The 23,405-nt window shown below is 46.1% G+C and overlaps 1 protein-coding gene across 11 annotated transcripts in view; it reads right to left on the reverse strand.

Moving 5' to 3' along the window:
• Positions 1-23,405, reverse strand: part of WDR20 (WD repeat domain 20) — a 55,953-nt gene that overhangs the window by 21,037 nt on the left and 11,511 nt on the right. For 6 of the 11 annotated variants that reach the window (XM_019747229.2, XM_019747230.2, XM_019747223.2 and 3 more), the window contains exon 2: positions 1,378-1,560. The exons of 3 other annotated variants lie outside the window; for them this stretch is intronic. In XM_019747229.2, coding sequence (XP_019602788.1) covers positions 1,378-1,560 — 183 coding nt within the window. Of the gene's footprint in view, positions 1-1,377; positions 1,561-1,951; positions 2,013-23,405 lie in introns of those variants that run through there. 2 more of the 11 variants (XM_074326910.1, XM_019747228.2) reach the window with 2 other exon arrangements.

Here is a 23,405-nt window from a genome sequence, read left to right on the forward strand (position 1 = left end):
GCTTGTTTTGTGGCTCCACTCAGCCCAACCAAATACCAACAAACAAAAAAACTGTCCAGCTTACTGAGAAATCATTTTCTCATTTTCTCAGATGATGATAATAACATATCTAGGTAAATAGAATAATTTTCTGCTGAAGATTTTTTAAATGAAAAATGGGATTAACTACTTTTCCTCTATAGTTTATCAATCCAGATGGCAAGTTCTGTTCCCAGTCAACCCAGATGACACTAACGGGAGATGGCATGATGGCTCAAAAGATCTCACCAAGTCCACTGGTGACGTCAGACAGCAGCCCCGCGGGCGGGTGGGGTCTGGACACGCACGACAGCATAGACCATAAAGATTGCAAAAGAATCAGAATTTTAACTGCAATTCGTCAAGATGAATATTCTTCCCCAAATGATTTCTTAAAAGCCAGAATTTGTACTGCGCTTCTGTTCCAAGTTAATGACGTTCAAATCATGCAAGGGCACAACCTCTTGTCCTTCCTGAGAGAGGGATCCCACATGGCCTGACCCTTGTCACATCATGGCTGAGGTCCACGATGTTACATAGAGCGTGGACTCAGGGCTTCTAAGTTGGCAAGCCTATGTCATCTTTCCCATTGGCTAGGAAAGTCCTACGGAAACAGACAGGAGCCATCAACTGTGTAACAGCAATTCTCAGGGCTGCAAGCCCACTCGGAGCTTTAACAAATATAATCTATTTGGCAACTTCTACCTGCCACGTTTAATAGTCCTGACGTGTTCCTGAGCAGATGGCTCAGAATCTCGGCTACTTCCAGAATGAAACTGAAGGTACTAGAAATCCCAGCACAGACCACAACACTGGCAAAAGCTAGGGCATGTGGTCCAATTTGAAGTGCCAGGATTTCTAACTATGTCAAAGGTGATTTTAACAGCAAATAGTTTCAAGAGCTAGAGAATTACTCCTTAGCCAAATGCCTGTCAAATATACCACAAAAGCTTTAACTGTAATTTAAACAGCCTAAATAAATGTCACCAAGTTCTTCGATCTGCGTGAAATTTTCTGGTGATGTGAACCAAGTTTGGAATTCTGTATTTTCTTATTTAAATTATAAATTTCAAGTTACGGCCTCACCCCTCTCGCCATTCTAAAAGAGTTTTAAAGTACCTGCTATAAACACCTGAGCATACTCCATAAAAAAACACACAAAACAGTTGCCCCAAAGAAGAACAGGTAAACGTCAACAAGTTAACTCACCACTTTTCAACTTGGGTAATACTAGGCAGGACGGCTGAGAGAATGAGAAAACGGGCTTAGCTCAAACTGTGGACCAAAGCCCACTACCCTGGGTAAGGACATAGCAATTCTTAAAGGGAGTCTTAACAGCTAAGACAGGATGCTACTTACTTCCTCATTAAATAGTTTGCTAGTTTCTTTTTTGATTGGGTCTATAAGCTGGACTTGGCCTGCGGAAAAGCCCACTAGGAGAGAGACACTTTCTGCTGTGGCTGTTAGGTGGTTGAAGTCATGACAAGTAGGCTGTGTTCCTTTGTATATCCTTTTATCTATTGGTTTACTCAAGTCAGCAGCCTGGAGGAGAAAGAGAAAAATACACACGGTAAACAGCACGTTGAGACGAGAAAGCTAAGTTACACTATTTTATACTCTCCGCTACGATGTTCAATCTTACAAAGTCTTTAAAATATTTTTTCAGCTTTAGCATTTTGTAAAAGCACTTTCACATACCTTAGCCAATGTGATATTGTTAGACTATCCATAATATGTTTTAACTGTTACTTTCATAACTTGTTCTGCTTCAAATATATTTAACAAGGACTCCTGAACTTCAGGAGGAAAAATCCTTTAGATACTAAATTCAGTATTTGTAAAATGCATCCAAGCATTTTCTAACTGAGTACGTCTAACCACATAAGTCAGCTTTCGAATACATCTACGACACCTCCATGCTCACGGGTGTTACCTGTAGCCCAGAGGTTCTCAAAGTGTGGTCCCCAGACCAGCAGTGGCGGCAGCAGCGTCACCTGGAAACTCAGAAAGGCCAATTCTCAAGCCCCACCCCAGACCAAATGGACCAGAAAGGAGGGGGCTGGGCCGCACATGTGGACGTTAAGAAGCTTTCCGGCTGACTGCCGGCGCCTCGGGTTTGAGAACCAGTGCTGCCCGGCTGTAAGCAGGCGCTCCCTTACTGCTCCCACCCACTTCCGCACTCACTGTCAGGTAACTTGCACCCACCGGGCCCACACTCAAGTGCGGTACACGCGTCATCTTTCATCTTTACAATGATCCTTCAAAGCAGACAGTATTTCCCCATTTTACAGATGAGAAAACAAGTTTAGGGAAGTTAAATAACTCAACCAAGGTCACCATACCTACCTAGTACATGGCAGGGCTGGATTTGGAACCGAGGTCTGTTTGCCCATAGAGGGGACAGGGAGAAAACACACACCCACACTCCCCAAAGTCAAAAGCAAATGACTGACTTGAGCTAACCGTGATTTTTCAATGTGCCTCCCTTCTTTAAAAGCAGGAGTCTTTTCTTCATGGGAAATGTTCTGTGTGGTCCAATTCGCCGGGCTGTTATTGTTGAAATAAAGGAAACCCACCCACCCTCCCACCCACTGCCCCGGTCCCACTGGAGAATCACAGATGGAGACAACTAATGCTGCTGAACCTGTCCTATAAAACATGGCTTCAGCTTGTGCATGTTCTGGGGTTTACAGCTCCAGATCCGTACTGGCCACCCCTGCACAGGTTCTAAGGATTTCTTCCTTCCAAACAGGCCTGTGACATTGTACTGAGGATTCTAATGTCTGACTCTTCAGATAATAAACACACAGAGTAGAAAAGATGACCCCAAAATTACAGGCATCTGTGAGCAAACTCAAAACCCGACCACTTGGGAGTCTGGACGTGAGTGGCCCAAGTCACTCCGGGAGCTCGGGGCTAAGGAATGAAAGTGCATGTCCAGCCTCAGGCAGGAAAAGTGGGGATGGTGGTCTGCAGGACGAACCAAGAGAATACGTACACGGAAGAGCTGTGACAGGCGTGACATAGAGAGAGCATGGTACAAAAGGAAGGCCCGACACTTTGGAGCGAGGAGAAAGGGGCCAGAGGGCAGGGAGGACGCTGTGCTGGGAGGCAGCGAGCTCAGCAGCGGTGGTGACCTGTAGTGGAAAGGGTAGAAAAGGAGCCAGAGGAGCCGCCTGAGTGAAGACTTGGGCTGGGCCCTACAGGCGGGGCCAGAATCCTAGGCTAAGGGAACAACACAGCAAATCACCTCAGATCGAGGAAGACATCAGCAGAATAGCTCAAAATATAAAATAAGACACACTGGCAGCTAGACACAAAAATCAAATTTGAAATAAGAACAGATTAAATTATTACATGATCTCTATATCAGCATACATAACGCTTAAGAGATTTTTTTTAAAGTTTGCTTAAGGAACTTACCCCTAAAAGAATACACCTCAAATTATGCACCAAATACAAAAATCAATTCAAAGGCAAACCAAAAATTAACAGACAAAACATACTAATTTAAGTTGAATGAGCAAAGGAATACACAATGGTTCGCAGAAACAGCAGAGGAAGTAGACGCACCTCTTTCCAAGGACGGCGACCATCGGAACGAATGGATCCCTTGAAATAACGATTAGGTTGGTGCAAAAGGAACCCATCAGCCTCAGTTCTAGGCCTGTTTAGTTTACATCCCTGCCCCCTAATACGGAACTTCACTGAAAAGCCTTCACCTAGAGTTACGTCCTATGTGAACAAACACCTGAAGTATTTTAAGTGCCAACCACGCGATTAGTTTTACTCTCAAGCCTGTAAATACTCTGCAAACAGCCTGTTGACTGATTTGCTTAACAAGACTTCTTCCTAGATCACTGCTCTCGACGTGTCCCAGCCCTTGAGGAGCTGAACTGTCTGCAGTCAAAATTCAATTCAGAAACAGAATAAGCTTTGGAAACTTTTATGGCAGTTTGACAGAGTAATTTTGTATCTGTAGGGTCTAATAACAAGCAATTAGCGTTTGCATTCTGCGTGTCTTTTTCAAAAGTTTCTTTTCCGAGTAATTCTTCTTTTACTTTACAAAAGTGTCAGTCCAGATAGACTGGACATTTTTAAAATGGCCACTTCAACACGGGTGAGAGTAGCACTGTCCTAGACGGCACAAGGGGACACTGAGAATACTGGCACCTCAGGTACCCCTGCCTCTCCGACCCCCGAAGGAACGGATCTACTAGAACAGCAGAAGTCTGGCCAGGCCACATGTCACCTCCCTTAAGCAAGGATTTCTGAGAAGCCTGAGTGATGGCTCAGTGCGCACGAGAAACATGCTTCTGAGAAGCGCGTGGATGGACCCCACCACTGGTGCCTGGGCTTTCTGGGGCCCAGCGCCACACAGCCATCTCCGACTCACCTTGGCCTCTTGCCTCTACAGGCGACCACTAGGTCAGTCTCCTTTTCCACCCCTGGTTGCTGCCCTCGTTCCTCTTGCTGCTCCTTTCTGCAGGGTGGGGTGGGGTGTGCCCACATGGCCTCTGAACGCACACCCCTCTGCTTTCGGCAGCAGGACTAACTACCTGAGCCTGCCACTCCTCTTCCCCGCGGGGTCAGCAGCCCTACAGACAGCTTCCCAGGTAGGGCAGTCTGCTAGGCGAAGCGTCCAGACGTTAGAAGCAGGCAGACACAGGTTCGAGCCTTGCCTTCCCTCTTGGTAGCAAGGTGACCTTGTGCAAGGTGCTTGTTTCCTCTCCCTGAGCGCCCCCAGCTCCGCAGAGGGTGCTGGTGAGGCTGGCAGATACTGGATATAAAGCACAGAGTACACAGGAGCACTCAAAAGGCAGCTACCGTTACTAGTTCAGCCCTGTCACATCCCACTTCGGGTCACCTGGCTTCCTAATTCCCGTCCCATCAGAGAAGGATGCCGTGCCCGGCAGTCCTGCCCTCATGGCCTGGCCCCCTCCGTCCTCCCTAACAGCAGCACCGATTTCCGTCCATGGAGCATTTTCCAGGCACCCAGAACGTTACCCTCATCATCTCCCCGAACCTCAGTCATGCCTCCAAGTCGGCAGTGACACTCCGACATTCTACAGCCAGGAACCTGGGGGGCGTCAGGGTCAAGGCCCGCCTGCCTGCAGCCACACCTGGCCTGCCCTCCACAGCGAGCTACCTGTGGCGTGCCCGGCCTCACTAGGGGCCCTCTTGGTTGGGGGTCCCCTTCGCCCGTCCCCAGGAATTCACCTCAGCAAGCATTTTCCCACCAGCTGTTCTCTGGGCTGGCTCCTTGATCTCAATTCTCAAGTACTTAGTTCGTTCCACAAAATTTAGTACTTAATCACTTACATCATAACACTCTTGTGTTATGGCTGTTATCATCAATTACAATACAGTTACAACGATGAAAAAAAATCACCACAAAAATTCCTTTAAGGACAGAAGGTCTTTATTAAACAGTCACCACTGTATTGTTCCATAAAATTAGCTTTTGTTTTTCAGCTTTTTGATGGATTTGCATAGATGAGTTTCAGGCATTTTGGGATATTTTTAATGTTTCTGCATCCTGATTACTGCCAATTATCTGAATTCTTAAGTATGAATTAAAGGCAAACCAATTTTTAAAAATGTCTTACCAATTTTAAGAATTAGATCGTATTTGCTTATGCAGCCCCGGTAGAGTATCCAGTATGTCACAAATGCTAAATATCCACTGAATGAATGAAACTAAAATTGTTCCGAATTTTTTCAAGATTAAATTTTATTGTAATGCTCATCAGCTTCTGCATAAGGACTTACTGATTATAAATAAGTCATCAGTCTCATTCTTAACTTCATAGAAAAATGTTAAATGGCTGAAAATTCCTACTACAGAAACAGCGAATTACCAAAATCCTCGATCAGTAAGTACCAACTTTAAAATGTCATGCTCCTCTTTTCCTTGGATTTTCGATCCTTAATATCCCTGGAATTCTTTTTATGACAAATACATTGAAATATGGCATCACTTGGTCGGTTTAGCACTAACTAGCATTTATCTTTCCTGCACCACAAAGGTCTGCAAGAGAAGCGCCTGTTCCAGCTCACACCTTGACCCCAGAGCCCACCTGTAGGCCAGGTGAGTAAAGCTGCTGAGTCAACAGGAACGCAGGAGAGGGCCTTGAACCTGAGGGGCTAGCCCACCACAGGGAAAGCGCTGCCTTGGGCTCAGGGGGCCCGCTCAACCTGCCAGGGCCTCGGCACCCTGTCACAGCCATTAGAGGAGCTCAGAGAAGGCCCGTGGGCCTATGAAGCCTCTTCGTGGGAACCTGCTACTAGACAGTCCTGAGGCCCAGAAGCAGAAAATATCTCAGAAAGGCGTCTTTGAAAAACTGCATGTCGGATGATAATACACGGGGGCGATGTAGGTAGTAAAAGTGGGCTTTATTTTCCCAAAGTTTCACATTCTCCTTCCTCATCCGAGAATCACCCCAGAGATTACCAGTCCCACAGAACTTGCCAGAAACGAGTTCTTTTACTGGCATATATAACAGCTGCCAAATATCCAACCCAGACCAGAAGCTTACCTGTCTTCCCTCCAAGCCCGTCTCCCAAGCTTTAAGGCTGTTGCCTCAGTCAGGTCCCCTGTATGGCACCCCGTCCCCAAATGACAGCTGCAGAGCCCTTATGGGCCTGTCCTTCCCCAGCCCCCACCTTCTTGGCTCAGCCCCAGGCTCCCTCCACCCACTTCTGTGCACTGTGCCAGATGAGTCTTCACGAAGCCGCAGGTCACTCTCCCACTGAGCCCTCCTGGGCTCTGCCAGGCGTAACATAGCAAGGGCTGGCCTCCCCAGCTGGACACCCACAGGCCTCCCTAATATGGGCCTCATCACCCCTCCCTTCACACACGTTAGCCCCAAAGGCACTTGTTCAGCCTGCCTGTGCTCTTCCCACCCGGCCTTTCCCCCCGGGAAGCACAGAGCACTTCCGCCCGGCCGTCACCTATGACTCCGTGCCACTGCTAACTGCATTCCGTGTATCATCGAAGTCCAGCTCCTTCTGAAAACCACCAGGAGGCTGCTGAGTCCCTGGCGGCCTGAACAGACTAATGCAAAAGGCCGGAGCAGCGCCCGTGCATCAGACATCTCCAGCGTGCCCTCTGCCAACCAGGAGAGAACCGGTGTCGTGCTTTCGACTATCATTCCTTTGACCGCATCCCAGACAACAGAAATAGGAGCCAAAGTGAACAAGGGGTGACTTCCCAGGGCCACAAAGGCTCACCTCCTCAGACAGCAGGGAACCACGGGAGTCCTACCTTAAAACCTGGGATCCAAAGGAAGCCACGTCACAAGGACCGCTCCATGGTGCTTGTTGGGGGAGACTTTTCACCCAGTCAGGCTGGGGGTCTCTAGTGCCTGCGAAGGAGGAGTCCAGTCTGGGGCTGGACCACACCAAGCTGGTCCTCCTGGCTGAACCCTGGGGAACCGCCAGAGCCCCCTAAGTCATAGGCTGAATGAAACGAGGCTGACCACTCAGAGCTGACATGTAGTCCCTGTGAGAACGAAGTCCAATGTACTATTCAACCAAAATGTTCTCCAACATAGTGGAAAATAACCTGGCTCTAATGACAGTAAAACCAAAGAGTCATTTTCAAATAGCTCACTGCCCACACTTCCCACGCAGGTCAGCAGTGTGACACGGGTGACATCAGCTGTAAGGCAGTGCACAGGCTCTAGTGTCCAGCCCAGCCAGCTGTCCTGGAGGCAGAAACAAACCCAGGCTAACCTGTGAGACACGCACACATGCCGTCCATGTTCCGCAGTTCCTTCAGGCCAACAGGTACGTCCCAAACACCTGCGTAACTGGCATTATGGTATTAAAAGAGTCTAACGCATATTTAAACAAAGACACCAAGGGCGTTAAAAAGTCAGTTAGGTTTGGCATCACGTATCCCAGTAGGAAAAAAACTGTCAATCAATTGTACAGTTTCAGTGTTTGAAAAGGATGGAAACTTACCTGTGACAGGCCTGGCACACGGGAGGCACCATTAAATAAATATCTATTGTAGACGTGAAACAATTACGGGAACAGAAGTGTTAAGAACCAGAAGAGACCACATCCAGGGACATATAAAACCAAATTATAATCCTTTTGCTGACCAAAATCCTAACTAACAACTGATGTGTTGGTGGGTGCCCATCTGTGAAAGAAAACCACCTCCATTAGCAAGTATCTGCAAGTCACTTTCCGGTTTACAAAGCACCTTGGCCGTAGCAGCAGCAGCGCTGATTCGGTCACACACCTGTGCCCTAAGTACTAGCGCCACGCCCATCTTATAAGGGGTGCGAGTCAGCAGGGAGGGCAGGCGGTGGAGTCCAGGCTGCCTAAATCCCAGCCTGTGCCCCTTCCTCTGCGCCACGCTGCTCTGACAGGAAGCTGACAAGTAACCTCTCAGGCAGCACCTAGTTCGAAAATTCCATCACTGTGTGACACCATGTCCTATGCTTGGTGACAATCAGAATTCCAGCCTTGCTCCATCTGGCCCAGATTCCAGACCTACCTTCTCAATACGTTTACCTCACCGGGCTGTTTTATTAAAATGGAGTAACATACCAAATTCCCAAGCATAATGCCTAGCACTTAAAAGGCACTAGAGAGACGATGGTTCCCCTCTTTTAAACTTGTATTTCTCCTTCTGAACACAGAAGGGCTCGCGGCTTATCATCCAGGCTTTGAACAATTCTCATTATTCACGGACACCTACAAAGAAACAGAAGCAAGGAAAAACAGGAATACTTCTTTCTACCCTAACTTTCCTGAAGACAGCAGCAGAACCCAAGTTTGGGGCAGTTTTCTTCCAATCTAATTTTCCACAAGAGGGCACCTTCCCTTCCTCTTTCCTTCTCAGACATTAGCTCCAGCCCACACGTGCTTGGGCGCCCCGGCCCATTCCTCACTAAAAACAAACTGTCACGTGTCGCCATGCTTCTCTCATGGCTCTGACCCTGGAATGAGCACCCACCACGCACTTTCCAGAGCTCCTCTCACATGCGTGGCAGCAGCAGGGCCAGGAGAAGTGAGGCAGGGAACTCCGTGAAGGGAAAGAGACGGGAAGGACAAAGAGCCAGGTGACGCAGAGCACAGGCGAATTGTGAGGGGCCACCTTCATGTCACTCCACAATGGGAAGCCGTGCTACCGTGTTTCCCCAAAAATAAGACCTAGCCGGGCAACCAGCTCTAATGCGTCTTTTGGAGCAAAAATTAATACGAGACCCGGTCTTATAGGAAAATGAAACCAGGTCTCACATTAATTTTTGCTCCAAAAAACACATTAGAGCTGACTGTCGGCTAGTTGTTATTTTCAGGGGAAACACAGCAGTTACAAAATGCGTAAAATGTGCTCAGTGAAATTTTCACAGCCACTGTCTGTGGATTTGCTTGCTGCTCAGCAAAGAAAACCTCTTGCAGGAGCCAGGGGAGTCTCTGGGCAAGGTGGGGTGTCCCCCGGGGGAGGGGGGCAGGGCTGCGTTAGGAGAAGCATCTTCTCCCCGGCCCAGCACTGTCTGTCAGTCAAGTGTGCGAACTCCCAGGCTTCTGTTGTTTTCACGCGCATTTTCCCCCAATGCACCTGTCACGTAAAACCCTTCGCGATGTAAAATCTACTCCTCTTCCCTTGAGTACTTTTTACAAAGGAACCTAAGAAGCTGCTAAGCTGCAACACCTCCGCCATCTCTTCCTTCTCTGAGGCTGCACTCCAGGCCCAGGTTCATCCCCATCACAACGCGACACAACGCGACACGCGGCAATTGGGCCGCCCTGGTGCTTCCTTTAGGCTAACGAAATACCGATTCCTTCATTAAAGAAAAAGTGTGAGTCAACATCAGGTAACTGTGACTTGCACACATACTAACACCAGATCTCATCATATCAAAATGCTGACATATTCAAATGACCGATTTTTGTTAAGTCCTTCTGTTAACTATGCATAGAAATACGCATTCCTATTCCTACGGGGATGCCAACAGCTCAAATGGAAGAAAAGGCAAGATGCTTTCATTTCTGCAAAAGATACTCGTGAAATTTTTAGAAAATTTTTAAAAGTTCCCCCTGAAGGGGGTGGGGGTGGGGGTGGGGGTGGGGGTTCTATGCCTTCCTGGCAACCTGGAGGCCGCTGAGCAGGCTGCCCAGATGCCGCGTAACTTCGGGGCTATCGATTCCCTGCACTTAGACTCCTCTCGAGCCTGCACTTGGCACAGCACACAGAGCCCTTGTAATTTGCTGAGTAACATCAGTAGTCTGAGAGGCGCTCCCAGTCCAGGTGAAACATGCCCTAAATCCCCAGCTGTGTGCAGACCCTGCACTCTTCCAGCCCGAGGCCCAGGAGGGGGGGTGGTACCCTGCCCAGCTTTCAGAGGACCGTGCCTGGAATCACATGAAGCTGCCACTACTTTTTATCAATCACCCAACTTCAGTTGGGACAATGAACTACTGCCTCAGTACCGTACAAAATTTCCCAGTGACACTGATGTGTACCAGGAATTTTACATCAAATGACAGCATTCTGGAGGCAGCACGCTGCTGTATTTTCGAACAGGGAGCAAGAGAGCTAGACAGAACATTAGACTTGAATTACACAACGAAGGGAGATTAGCCACTAAAGCAGGTGGCCAAAATAGTGGCTTTGGCCTCTGTAATTCAAATAGTCTCCGCTCCAGGCAGCCTCGCTGAAGAAAGTAGCCTCAAATCAGTGCGAGGAAAAGCTCTCATTTCTCCTTCATCTGAAGTCTTACAGCATCACTGGATCGGCTCAGCTGGCACTTGGGCTGTTGGGCATTTGTCATGTACGTCTTATCTCCCCAACGAACCCAACATTTTTTAGGGCACAAGGTCATCTCAGTAACAGCCACTCAAACATCTTTGGCATTTGTTTCCCTCCGAGATTTAAAAAGCCCTTTTAGGCACCTGAAATGTCTCAAGCACTGGTATAGCCCTCATAACGCAAGAGCAGCCAGTTTCAAAACATGGACCAGCAAGACTGGCACACACAGGAATGGGCAGGGCAGGCCTCACCATGGGCAGACCCGTGGGAGTGTAAACTGGCACAGCCTTTATGCAGGGCAATTTGGCAACATTTCAGCAACAAAAGCCTCTTTTCCTTTAAACACAAAGTCAACTCCTAGGACTCTATCTTTAGAAGATACTTTTCAAGTGTGTAAACGATCTGTAATAGCCCCGACTGGCACCACAGATGCCCCTCCAGCAGGCCGGTAAACGGGGGCCACACTGAGCACGACTCAGAGGATGCAGGCACTGACAAGAAACATGACGAATCTCAAAAAATAACCTTGAGCAAAAGGAGCCGGGCATGAAAGAAGCATATACTCAATAATTCTATTTATATGGAGTTCAGAAATAAGGAAAGCTAGTCTGTGAGGCTGGAAGTGGGGAGGGTGGGAGAGGGGCCACAGGGGAGGCTCTGGGGGGGCCGGGAAAGCTGTCCCTTAACCTGAGGAATTTTCACTTTGTGAAAAATTAATACAGCTTTAAACTTACACACATTCCTGTTTGTATGCTGTCTTACACTTTTAAAAAATGTAATGAGCAAACACATGTACAGTCAACTCAGCTTTGTTTGTAACAAAACATTATGTTCTGTGTTCCAAGAAGGCTATGGGTAAACATATCATGAAGCCATTTAAAAACGAAGGCAGTTACTTACCAGCAAAGAAAAATGGGATACGCTATTTATTAAATGAAAATTGCAACAATAAAAAATGGGCTTGTAAAGACAATACAAAGAAATCTTAAAACTGTACTCATACTGTAATCATATTGTTAGTAATAACGGTGTACTGTTATTTTGAATGCCTTGTAGAATAAAGCAAAACAGTTAATAAAGAGATCCTTATAAATCAAGAAACCAACTGTAAAGAATATTTGTGAATCTGTCAAAAAACAGAATGTGTTCAAATGTAAATTTTTTACACGTGAAAATGTGGTTTTATTTTCCCAAAACAGTTCGTGTATTATAGAAAAAAATACAGAAGAAAAGAGATGTTTGGGATTTGCTTTCAAAGAACGCGGCCAGGGTGAGACAGCAGATGAGACGAGCCCTCTGTGGACAACGGCGACGCTGGGTGACAGGTATTTTGGCCGCTCATTATACCATGCCCTCTACTTTTGTGTTAATTGGGAAATTTTCCATAATTAAAAAAGTATAATTCTGTTTGGGCCATATATTTACTTATGTGTATATATTTGCAAAGAAAACAATTTGAAAAGATATTCATCAAAACATTAAAAGTGGTTATTAATAGAGGGAATAGTATTTAGGCGGCAATTTTTTGCCTATTTTAATGTCTAACTTTTTGTCAATGATTATTATTTTTGTAATTTTTTAAATAGAAAAAGGAAAAAAAGAAACACAGGCCAAAAAACTACTAAAGGTATTTCAAAATTATTTTAGAAGTTTAAAAGCATGTTATGGCCTGGCACAGGCTCACAGAAACATCTGTGGCTTGTGAACAGCAAAATTTGCCATAAAAGGAAGCTTACTGTTGCATCAGGTAAATGCACCAGTGGGAAGATGTATCACCAACAGGTGATGATAGATTTCGAACTGGCCAAATCGTAAGTTTCACATGAAGTAGGACCGCTGGAGTCTGTTACTAAGGTTTCTGTGGCACCAATGATGTCACTCAATGGGATGAGAAAGGACAGGGAAATTCTTTAAAGGAGACACCCATTCAGGGGACAGATAAGGAGGCCATGGCTGGTTCTATTGTTTCTCTTCAAATAGGAAGTACTACAGTGTTAGAAGGGTCACGGTGTGCTCTTGATCTGCTCCAGTGGCAAATAAAGACAGTTTTTCCCACAGCCGTCTTTGGGAAATCCACGTTTACCTCCCAATTTTCTCTAAAGTAAATCTAAAATTGAATTCTCATCTTTCTCACAAGAATTGCACTGAGAATTTATCATCAATCCCATGTTTCTCTAGAGATCCTAGGAAAACTCAATCCAGAAGAAAGCGCTAACAGGGTCACACAGTAGACTTTGTCTTTCTGCAGTCAGTAATATTTTAGCATTTAAAAGTTAAAATCCTGAGGCCTGAAATAAAATATTAGGCTCACCAGGGATGGCATTGTCCTGGAAGTCTCAGTGGGGACAGCGCTGCATTTTCAATGTAGGTTAGCAGGCCAACCAGCGTGGAAGTGAGTAAGAAGCTCCGCAGTGAAGGCAGAAATCAACCGCAAGCCGAAAGTTACCACTTGGCAACAACAACTGCTTCATTCTAAGCACTTGTCATTCATTCATTATCTCATGGAATAAAACATACATAATTAAAAACTTGCAACTCCCAGCTTAAAAAGTTACATATAAAGCTATTCACAAAGAAGTGGATGAGCAGCCGCTCACTTCCCAGTGCGAATAACTGTGGTACATGTCTGTACACAGCTGCCTTATACAGGTAACGACGTCTTCCACTCACGGGGTCAGACGACAGACAGAGCTGGACAAACAGAGCGGGAGCAGAGCTTTAAGAAAAGGGGAGGAGGCGCATTTATTCTCGAGATGCTGCAAATTAAGACCAAAGAAGTCAACTGCCTAAAATCATACAATCAGTTCAAACTGCAACTAAACTTGGAGCTCGGGTCTTATTCCCTATTAAGTGCACGGAACCCAGTGCACTGCGGAAAAGCATGAGGGTCACCTAAGCAAAGCCTCCTGTCTCAGTCTCCTTTCCTCTCACCTGTGGTCTTCTTGTTTCTACATCACTCGGTAACAACTAGTTGTCAGACCTTAAAATTATATTATTTATAACAAACTACAGAAGACTTTGCAACACCCAGTAAGCGTCGCATGAACCACAGGACACTCATTTAGTTGGTGCAAAGTTCACAGGTGTGCTCCAACTATGGCGAGCCCTCTCTAAGCGGGGAACGGAGCAGGGAGGCCTGAGTGGGGAGCAGGGAGGTGCCTCGATAATTCAAAGCTCTCGAGCGGGCTGTGTGCTGAACAACTAAGGCCACGGCCGCTCCCTCAGCTCTTTCCAAAGGTCCTGCAGCCCCTGGACCACCCTCCCGCAGCAGAGCCAAGTGCCCACTAATACAATTCGGGCCCACAGGGATGCACGCAAACAGGCGAAGGATGGCAGAAACCGGCCGCAATGCTAAGCACGGCTGCAGAGGCGGGAAGGAGGAAAGGCAGGCCCGCAGCTCGGCTGGGCTGGGACTCGGTTAGGACCACGGCGGCGGCAGCTCCACGTCCCAGCAGGGCCCCAAGGCAGCCCCTGTGGCTGCAAAGCAAAAGGCAGTCTCCAAGGTGTGCAGAGACCTGAGCTCTGTTCCCCTAGACGACTGCAACCGGATTTGTATTTCAATGTGAAGAGACACCCCACAACACCCCCAAACTTTCTGGTCCACAGCAAGTCCGAGTACTTGCCCTGTTCTCACCAAGTTCTTGGATTTCAAGCCACACACAGGCACGTCAGGCAGTGAGAAAGTGCGGCACACTCAGGGAGCCAGAGGAGGAAGGGCTCGGTGAAGTGCAGGGGGCCAGCAGGGCCTGTCCCGAGCACGAGCAGGCTGGGCAAGGTAGGCAGCGGCGCGGTGTTCGAGCCCAGGGCTGCCCCACTCCGGGAGGCCACCTGCCTTCGTGGCAGGACACACTTCTGCCTGAGTTTGGAAAACAACTCAATTTTTTAACATTTTTAAAGGACCTGGATTATTTCTGTGTGAACTCCCACGTCAATCCCACCCTCCACACAGGGCCCAGCCCAGGAAAACAAAAACAGTGAACAGTGTACCATTTCAAAAGTGTGAAGTGACTCATTTTAGAGAAAGCGCTGGCTGAAAAGCTCCACTGCAGTTTGAAGAGTGGTTGTGAGCAGAGACCACGGAGCCAGGATGCCTGGGTCTTGTCCCGGTTCTGCCATTCCTAGCCCTGTGAGCTTGGACAAGTGTTCCGCCTTCCCACAAAATGGGAAAATGGAGACACAGCAGCCTCCATTACCCGCAGTTTCGCTCTTCATAGCTTCGGTTATCCATGGTCAACCATGGTCCAAAAATATTAGCTGGAAAATTCCAGAAATAAATAATTCATAAGTTTTAAATTGCGTGCCGTTCCGAGGCATGAGGAACTCTCAGGCCACCCCGCTCCGCCCGCCTGGGACGGCTTCTCCCTCTGTGCAGCACTTCCCCTCTGGCCGTACAGCACAGAGGGATTTTGAGAGACCCCATTCACATAACTTTTATTACAGTACACTGTTATAACTGTTCTATTTTATTATCAGTTACTGTTGTTAATCTCTTACCGTGCCTAATTTAGAAATTAAACTTTGTCATAGTTGTGTATGTATAGGAAAAAGCATACTAGATAGAGGGTTCGGTACTATCTGTGGATTCAGGCAACTATTGGGGGTCCTGGAACGTACCTCCTGCAGAGAAGTGGGGGGGGCAACTGCAATAAAATAGTTCTCCCATATACAGTGTTTAAGGATTAAGGAGTTAAAATATGTACAGTGATGAGAAGAGTGCCAGCACAAAGTGCTATGTATTAGTTATCATTACTAAGTAAATAACATCAATTTACATTTGTTAGATGCACTCAAACCAGGAGGCACAGGCGTTAGCATGAAAAAAAGCATCTGATTCCTCAGAGGCACTTAAAAAATACTTGTATTTGTCTATCTAGTTACCTGTCCAGAAATGTGTGTGCAAATACGTGCATAAATGGGGGTCTGAATGTGAGAAGGGGGTCAGGTCAAAGAGGTAAGAGGAAGCAGAGCCTACACGCCAGGCTCGCTCCTCACCGGAAATGACACCGTCCCCGGGACCAAGCAGTGCTCCATCTGGGGTCACCTGTCCACCGCACTTTCATAACACGGTTGGACCAAGGCAAAGCCAGCAAAATTACTCTTTCCAGCCACTTACGATTTTACTAAATCAACGTAGCATACATAATTTTTTAAAGTTGTAAAAATAATCTAAGTTCAGAGGCCAGAGCTGTCTAGTAGACCAGTTTTTACCTCAACGGAAGTATGAGTTCGTTTCTGAGACAGAACACTGAGTAGCACATATAACATGAAGGCTAGATGTGTGAAACTGCAGGGGTTGGACTAGGATCGCAAAGCCTTTCACCTCCCACTTCTCTGACATAGTATAAGTAAGTGAAATCAAATAGTCTGTGTTTCTATTTTTAAAAAGCTAGAAGGTTGCTGCGTAGTGGATGGGGTTAAGACTACGACGGGGGAAGCGGAAATACGGGTAGTACAACCATCTGTTCCACGACCACAGACAGCCCCACACTCACACGTACTCTCTGGGAACAAGGTTTATACCACAGGCAGTGTGGGGTGCTAGAAGGGTGCTGCTGCCCACCTGCTGCGTAGCCCTGGCCGCTGGCTTCATCCCAGAGCCTCCCCTCCCTCATCTATATGAAGTGGGAAACACCACCACCCACTTTGCAAAGTGTCTGTGAGGACGACAGTGTGTGGGAAAGCACCCCGTTTAGTGCCCAGCACAGAGTAGGTGTTGAATAAATGGTAGCTGTGGTGATGTACAAATTAATCAATGGCTAGTAATAGTCTACAAATGAAATAGCCACTCAGCTTGTACTGAGTGCTCGCTGTGAGGCGCCCTGGATGAGCCCCAAAAGGTAGTGGTTCTCAAACTCACCACATCAGAATCCCCAGCCGGCACACTGACCAGCTTGCATTTCCACAGGTTCTGAGCAGGGGCTGTGCTGCTGGTGGAGGGTCACACGTAAGAGAATCGCTGCTACAAGGAAGGAGAGAAGCAAGAGGGGCCAGTGTTTGCATATGTAAAAAGTAAATAGGCACAGGCAAGGACATGGGCGGCACGCGAGCAGAGTCAAGCAGACAGACAGGTGTGTACTTGGCCTGTGAAATGTCTGCGTGGGAGCACCTCATCACAGAACTGGGCACAGAGAAATTCTGGAGGCCATTGGTAGGCTAACTTGCTTACTAGGCTCAGCCTGGATTTGATGGTTTCAGGAAAGGCAGCCATTACAAAGCCTGGGAAAGTCAGCCCCAAGGTGAAAATGGCACTGCAAGCAGAAATGGGACAATAGGTAAGGTCAGGTAAGTGGCACGGAAAGGGGGACAAAAGAGCAAAAGCAGCGAAAGACCATCTTGATTCTGCTGCAGGTGACCCCAAATACCCTCTGTCACTATAGCCAAGACCTGCAAGATGATGGCCCCCAAAAGGAATCTACTAGGTACAAGAAACAGTCACCTGAGAATCAAGCCCCATTACACTCTCCTCTTTATTAATTGGCATTACCAGGCATTAATCAAGGAAGTCACTCAAATGAGAGAGGACAACCCCTTATTTCTTTAGTTTATATAATGTAATAAACATGCCCCTCAGGGTTAGTACATAATTTTAATTAGCTATCATTGCACCTTTCATTACTAATCTTACCAATATTGACCAAATGCAAGTTCTACAAAATTTGTTTCAAAACAATGCTCACCAGTACGTTGCATTTCAATCACTCTTTTTAGGTCAACATTGGTAAGATAAAGGTAACCATGACACACTGAAAAATACACCAGACATGGCCACTGGTTTCCACCACTCAGAGTTCAGCAGAAAACTGATGACAGATTATTTCCCATATAAGAAATAAGAGATCAAGATACCCTGATTACTTTGCTGCCCCCGAAAGGGGGTCTGAAACCCCATCTCATAACTTGTACCAGAATAAATCTCAGCAGCATCAAGGAGATAGCACACGTAAACCATGAAACCTCAGAAGAAACCATGAGGATTTTTAAAAAAAATAAAATTAGAAAGGTTAAGTATGATCCAAAACCCACAGCCATGAGAAAAAATTACTACTTTTTCTATAAAACAAAATACAATAAAATGTCTATGTAGAAAAACCACCATGAACAAACTCAGAACTCAACTGCCAAATGGAACCAAATGTCTGCAACTCAGATCACGGATCAAGGGCTAGTTCACATACAAGAGAGCTCCTGTAAGTCAACAGAAAAAGAAAATAGGACCAGAATCCCAGTAGAAAAATGGGTACAGGACATGAACGACCCACAGGAAAGAAAATACAAATGGCTCTTAAGTATATGGAATGATGCTGACTTAACTCATAGTACAAGAAACACGAAACTAGTGTTACACCATTTTTCATGTGTCAAATTGGCAAAGATCAAATAATAGCACGCTGTGCAGAAGCGGAGATTGGTACAACCTGTGAGGGCATTCTGACCGTGTCTGTCAAAATGACAAATACACATGTTCTTTAACCCAGCAATTCCACTCACACTAGCAACATGGCAACACGATATATGTACAAGATTATTTTTTACGGCTAAACACTGGACTGGAAACAACTTCAATGTCAATCAAAGGGGGAAACTACAGGACAATGTTTATTCCAATGTTTGTACAATGGAATATTGTCCAGCTATTACAAACTAAAGAAAAGCTGACAAAGAATAATCCTCAAAATGTATTTTAGGAAACAAAGCAAAAACAAAGTGCAAAACAGTGTGGATACTAAAATTTGCATTTTTTTAATGGAAGGAGGACTGCATCTGATTTTGTGTATAGGACCACAGGCTGTCTCTGGAAATACACACAAGAACTTCGCACTGGTTACTTTTGTGGGAAACAAGTGGCTAGGGGACAGCGTACCAGGCTTTTCATTGCCTGCCCTTTGAATTTTGAACCATGTGAATTTATTACCTACTTAAGAAATAAAATACGCCTGTGAGAAGTCCTAATACCTGTGTCCTAAATGAAGATTTTCTCACTAAGTTACTGGCGATAAAGCACTCACTCAGCATTTACTGAGTCCTACTATGTGCGCCCAGCACTGTCTCAGGCACTGGGTCTCAGCACCGCAGAGACATCTGTCCTCCCGGGGACGGCAGGAGGGAGACGGCCAGCCAGGAACCAAGGACTTTGGGAGAATCAGAGAGGTAAGGTCTATGCAGAAACATCAGTCAGGAAAAGGGAGTCGAGGGACTGACATGGACGGTGATGGGGGTGCCTTTCCAGGGAGGGGCGACAGAAAGCTTCTTTGGCAGGATAATTTGGGCAGGGATGTGAAGAAGGGAGGGGGGCAACTCAGGGAAAAGAGTCTAGGCAGAGGGAACAGCACCCACAATGGCTCTGAGGGTGGAATGTGCTCGAAGGCGTAAGAGGGAGTGTGGCAGCAAATCACTCCGGGCTTTGGGGACAGGCATGGCACCACATCATGGCAAGGAAATGTGATCTTATTCTAAGTGATAGTTTTAAGCAGTGGAGAAATGGGATCTGACCTATTTGTTTAAAAGATCACTGGCTGCCATCAGAAGATGTAAGAGGCGAGGGGCTGTAAGAGGCGGGGAGCCCATCTGGAGACCCCTGTATGATCCAAGTGAGAGCTGATGCTTCCTTAAACTGGGGAGGGGGCGATGGGAGGGATCAGGGTCTGGATCTATTTTAAGGCCAAGCCAACAGGCCTTACTGAAGGGTTGGGAGTAGACTGAGAACAAAAGAACTCACAGGTGACTGCAAGGTATTTAGCCCCAGCAACTTTCTACAATGATCTAATAGGTTCATTGAAAAAAAAAGAATCATCCCTTCATGTAAAGCTCAACTACTCTAAAATAGGTTATGAGCACCATCAACAAACGCAGTGCTTATCTAGGTGCTAAGTTAGGGAGCTGCGGAAGATTTTAAAGTTGACAAAGACCATGTACCTGGGTTCCTTCTCTAAATATTTAATGAGCATCTAAACAGCGCCCGGCACAATATTAGGTACTAGGGACTTAAACTGTGCTTAGAATATGTAACTGGCAATTGAAAAAGGATTGGCAGGAAAAACACCGAAGTACTAACAGCTGTGAGAGATGGGATTTTTCTTACTTTAACTTTCCACATTTACTACCATAATCATACCCTACTTTCAACGTTAAGGGGGGAAAATCTACCTTTTACCACCGCCAATGAAAGAAAAATTCCTACACAGCAAACTTATTAGTGATCTGAATGATTGGCACACTTTCCTTCTAAGAAAACCTTTTAAACTGACCAGATTTCTCAGCTCTCTTTCACGCCTCTCCCTGTTGCCAGTGCTGAGGTAAAATGCACGTGTGGGAGAAGGGGGAAGAGAGGAATAACAGAAATGGGGTACACATTAGCAGTTTGCTGTTCTTTAAAACATCATCTCAGGACAGAGATGAGAAGGATCAGATTGATTCTTTGAAATATTTAATCAAATACCAACTACATTCAAGACAATATGCTTAGCACAGCAATCCACCCACTGTCAACAAACAAATGACAAAGTCACTTATACATGTACCCGCTCATTTAAATCTTCAGAGCATGCCTATAAGGCACCCAAGGCGCTGAGCGAGCCCAGGGAGTTCAGCAACGGATCAGTCAGACGAATCAGCCCTCCTGAGCTGGCAATCTAGTTGAGGGGATGGGGAGAGAGGGGCATTAAATTTCAAATTAAAAGTATTTTATTATGATCGTGACCTGTGCTAGAGAGACAGCCTGGCAGGGAGTAACAGGAGACCTGACCTATTCTCGGGTCAGGATAAGAGGACTGGGCAAAAATGACACACGAGCTAAGCTTTGAAAGAGTAGGAATTAAACAGGTAAGGGATGGGGAGCGGAAGTACTTTCCCGGCAAAGGAAACCGCACCTAAGAGTCTGTGGCAAGAAGGGGAAGGCTTGTTGGAAGAATGGAAAGGAAGCCAGTGTGTGAGGAGAGCTGGGGAAGGAGGAGAGGAGGATGAGACGGTAACCAGGGGCCAGGCCTACACTCGCTTTGTCTTTAAAGCTAAAAGCAACAAGAACCACTGAAAGATGTTAAGCCTGGGCGTGACAATCAGGCTCCCATTTTTATAGCTCACTCTGGCTACTGTATAGAGAACAAATCAGAGGGCAGCAAGAGCAAAGCACACCAATCAGAGGGCTGCATGGTGTCCAGGTGAGATGAGTGAGGGAGCGAGAACAAAAGCAGACGTATTCAAGATCTGCTTTGGAGATAAAATCAACGGGAATTCCTGGTGGAGGGAAAGTCGGTGTGAGTGGGCGTCCGGGGGGAGGTAGAGGAGAAGAAAGTGGCACAAATAACGAAATAGAAAACATTTAAGAGGACCAAAAAAGACACACAGAAAACAAAACTACATAAATAAGTTGAAAATAAGGGAAAGACATTTCATTCAAATATATGATGATGGAAGGAGAACTGACTCTGGGTGGTGAACACACAAGGGGATTTATAGATGATGTAATACAGAATTGTACACCTGAAATGTATGTAACTTTACTAACAATTGTCACCCCAATAAACTTTAATTAAAAAAAAAAGACATTTCATGCAAACACTAACAAAAATAAACTAATTCTCCAGTCCTCAAAATAGAACTTATGACAAAAACAGAGATAGTGAAAAGTATAGTATACCAAAACAAAGAATAAGCTACAAAGATTAACAATTCTGAATTTAATATAAAGCAAAAGTGACAAAGAGAAATTGACAAGTCCAGAATCACGGTGACATGTTTAACACACCTCTTATTAACTGATAAATAAAGCTATCATAAAAATTATAAAGCTAAGGACAGCGTGAAAAGCATTAAAAACTTGACACACAGAGATATCACCCTGAGCCTAACAAACAGAGGATATACATTCTTTTAGAAATACAGAGCACATTTAAACCAGTCTCATCACATTTCAAATAACTGAAATAAAAAACAAAACATATTCTATGACCATGTAATGCAAATAAGTTAATCAAGAACAAAATTAAACACCATGAATAGAAACTACAAAATGCCTGCTTAGGAAAAAAAGAAAAAAATGCCTGTTTAGAAATTCAAGGGTTAAAGGGGGAATAAAAACGGAAATAAAAAAAATTTACATCTTAATGACAATGCTATTACCACACATCTAACTTATGGGAGAGTGTTAAAGCAATACTTCTATAGCCTGAGCACATCATTAAAAAGAAAGGCTGAAAACCTGTTTTCAATTCAGAAAGCTAGAAAAAGAACAGAGTAAACCTAAAGAAAACAGAAAGGAAATAAAGATAACAGTATTAACAAACAGAAACAGAAAACGACAAAACAGTAACTGGTTCCATGAAACAAAATTTTAATTGACACTCTTGCAAATCTGTTCAAGAAAAATTTAAAATATGAATGAGTGACGCTCCCGCTGGTGACTAAAATGGCAGAGCCCTGAGCGCCCCAAAGGTTCAGGCACAGGTCCCAGCTCTGCAGAGGAGGGCCACAGTCCCCACGCGGGACGCCCACGTCCAGGATCGCAGACCGATGGTCCAGAAAGCAAAAGGCAACAGAAGCGGGAAAAGGAACCAGCCAAAATCACCACCAGGAGAAGGAAGTGATGGAAGTTCTACTGCCCTAAGAAATGGATTCTTGCTTTCACCGAATGCCCTCTGGATTAATTTACTGCAATAAATACCTTTTCCTTTGGTCAGGAGAAAAGGCATAAAGAAACAATTTTAGGAAACAAAGGATACAGATATAGTCAAGACTTATGATGGGAGTGAGGAAAGGGAAGAGGGCTGAGTCCTAAGGGAATCCAGGGAAGGACTAGGTAGAGTAGAAGGAACTGGCGAGGGCGGAAGGCGTGAATGGCCAGGGAAAGTCAAGACTGAAGTGTCCCGCCCGCCCGACAGGAGTGTTGCAGCAGAGAAGGTGCGCAGCAGGGTCAGATGCTGCTGAGGCGAGGAGGCTGTGGGCCGCACGGGTCGGTGTGGTGCATCTGCAGCGTGAAGCTGAGCGCTCAGCATCCCAGAGAAACGACAGCCGTGGGGGACGAGGTCACATCGGAGCAGGACGACGACTGTTTCTATCTGAATTACAAGCAATTTTGGAGCTGAAGCCATTTCAGCTGAGGAGAAGACCCAGAGTGTCAGACTACAGGAGGCCACTGGGGGTGGACACGGAAACCAAGACGCCAAGGAGCCAAGGTGCTTGATGGGTCATGCCGTGGATATGAAGCCAGGTGAGATGACGGCAGAACTGCAGTGGAAAGCAAGGCTGGGAGGCAGGTAGGTACCAAAGTCTTCAATGAGCAGAGGTGGCCAGGAAGTCGTGAGAGAGAAAGAGCAAGGTGGCCTGAGTCTGAGGGCAGAGGTTCCAAAGGGATGCCAGGGAACGGCAAACGGCCCTGGGCCGCCGCTGGGCCGCACCGCACAGTGCGGCAGCGGGACTCCATGAAGCTTTCCCAGCTCTCAGTCCTCTGGGAAACACAAATCGCCACATCAGGGAAAGCCCTGAGCATAACACCCACCATTTTTTAATTAGCTGAGCTAATACTGCCCTCAGTCTCACTAGCTACATGTACACCTGTTCCCAAATCCAGAGGGAAAAAAAGGGCAATGTAAGTTGTGCAATTCCTCTAATTAAGCGGAAAGAA

The sequence above is a fragment of the Rhinolophus sinicus genome, linkage group LG03 (assembly GCF_036562045.2).
Source record: "Rhinolophus sinicus isolate RSC01 linkage group LG03, ASM3656204v1, whole genome shotgun sequence".
Taxonomy (NCBI): Eukaryota; Metazoa; Chordata; class Mammalia; order Chiroptera; family Rhinolophidae; genus Rhinolophus; species Rhinolophus sinicus.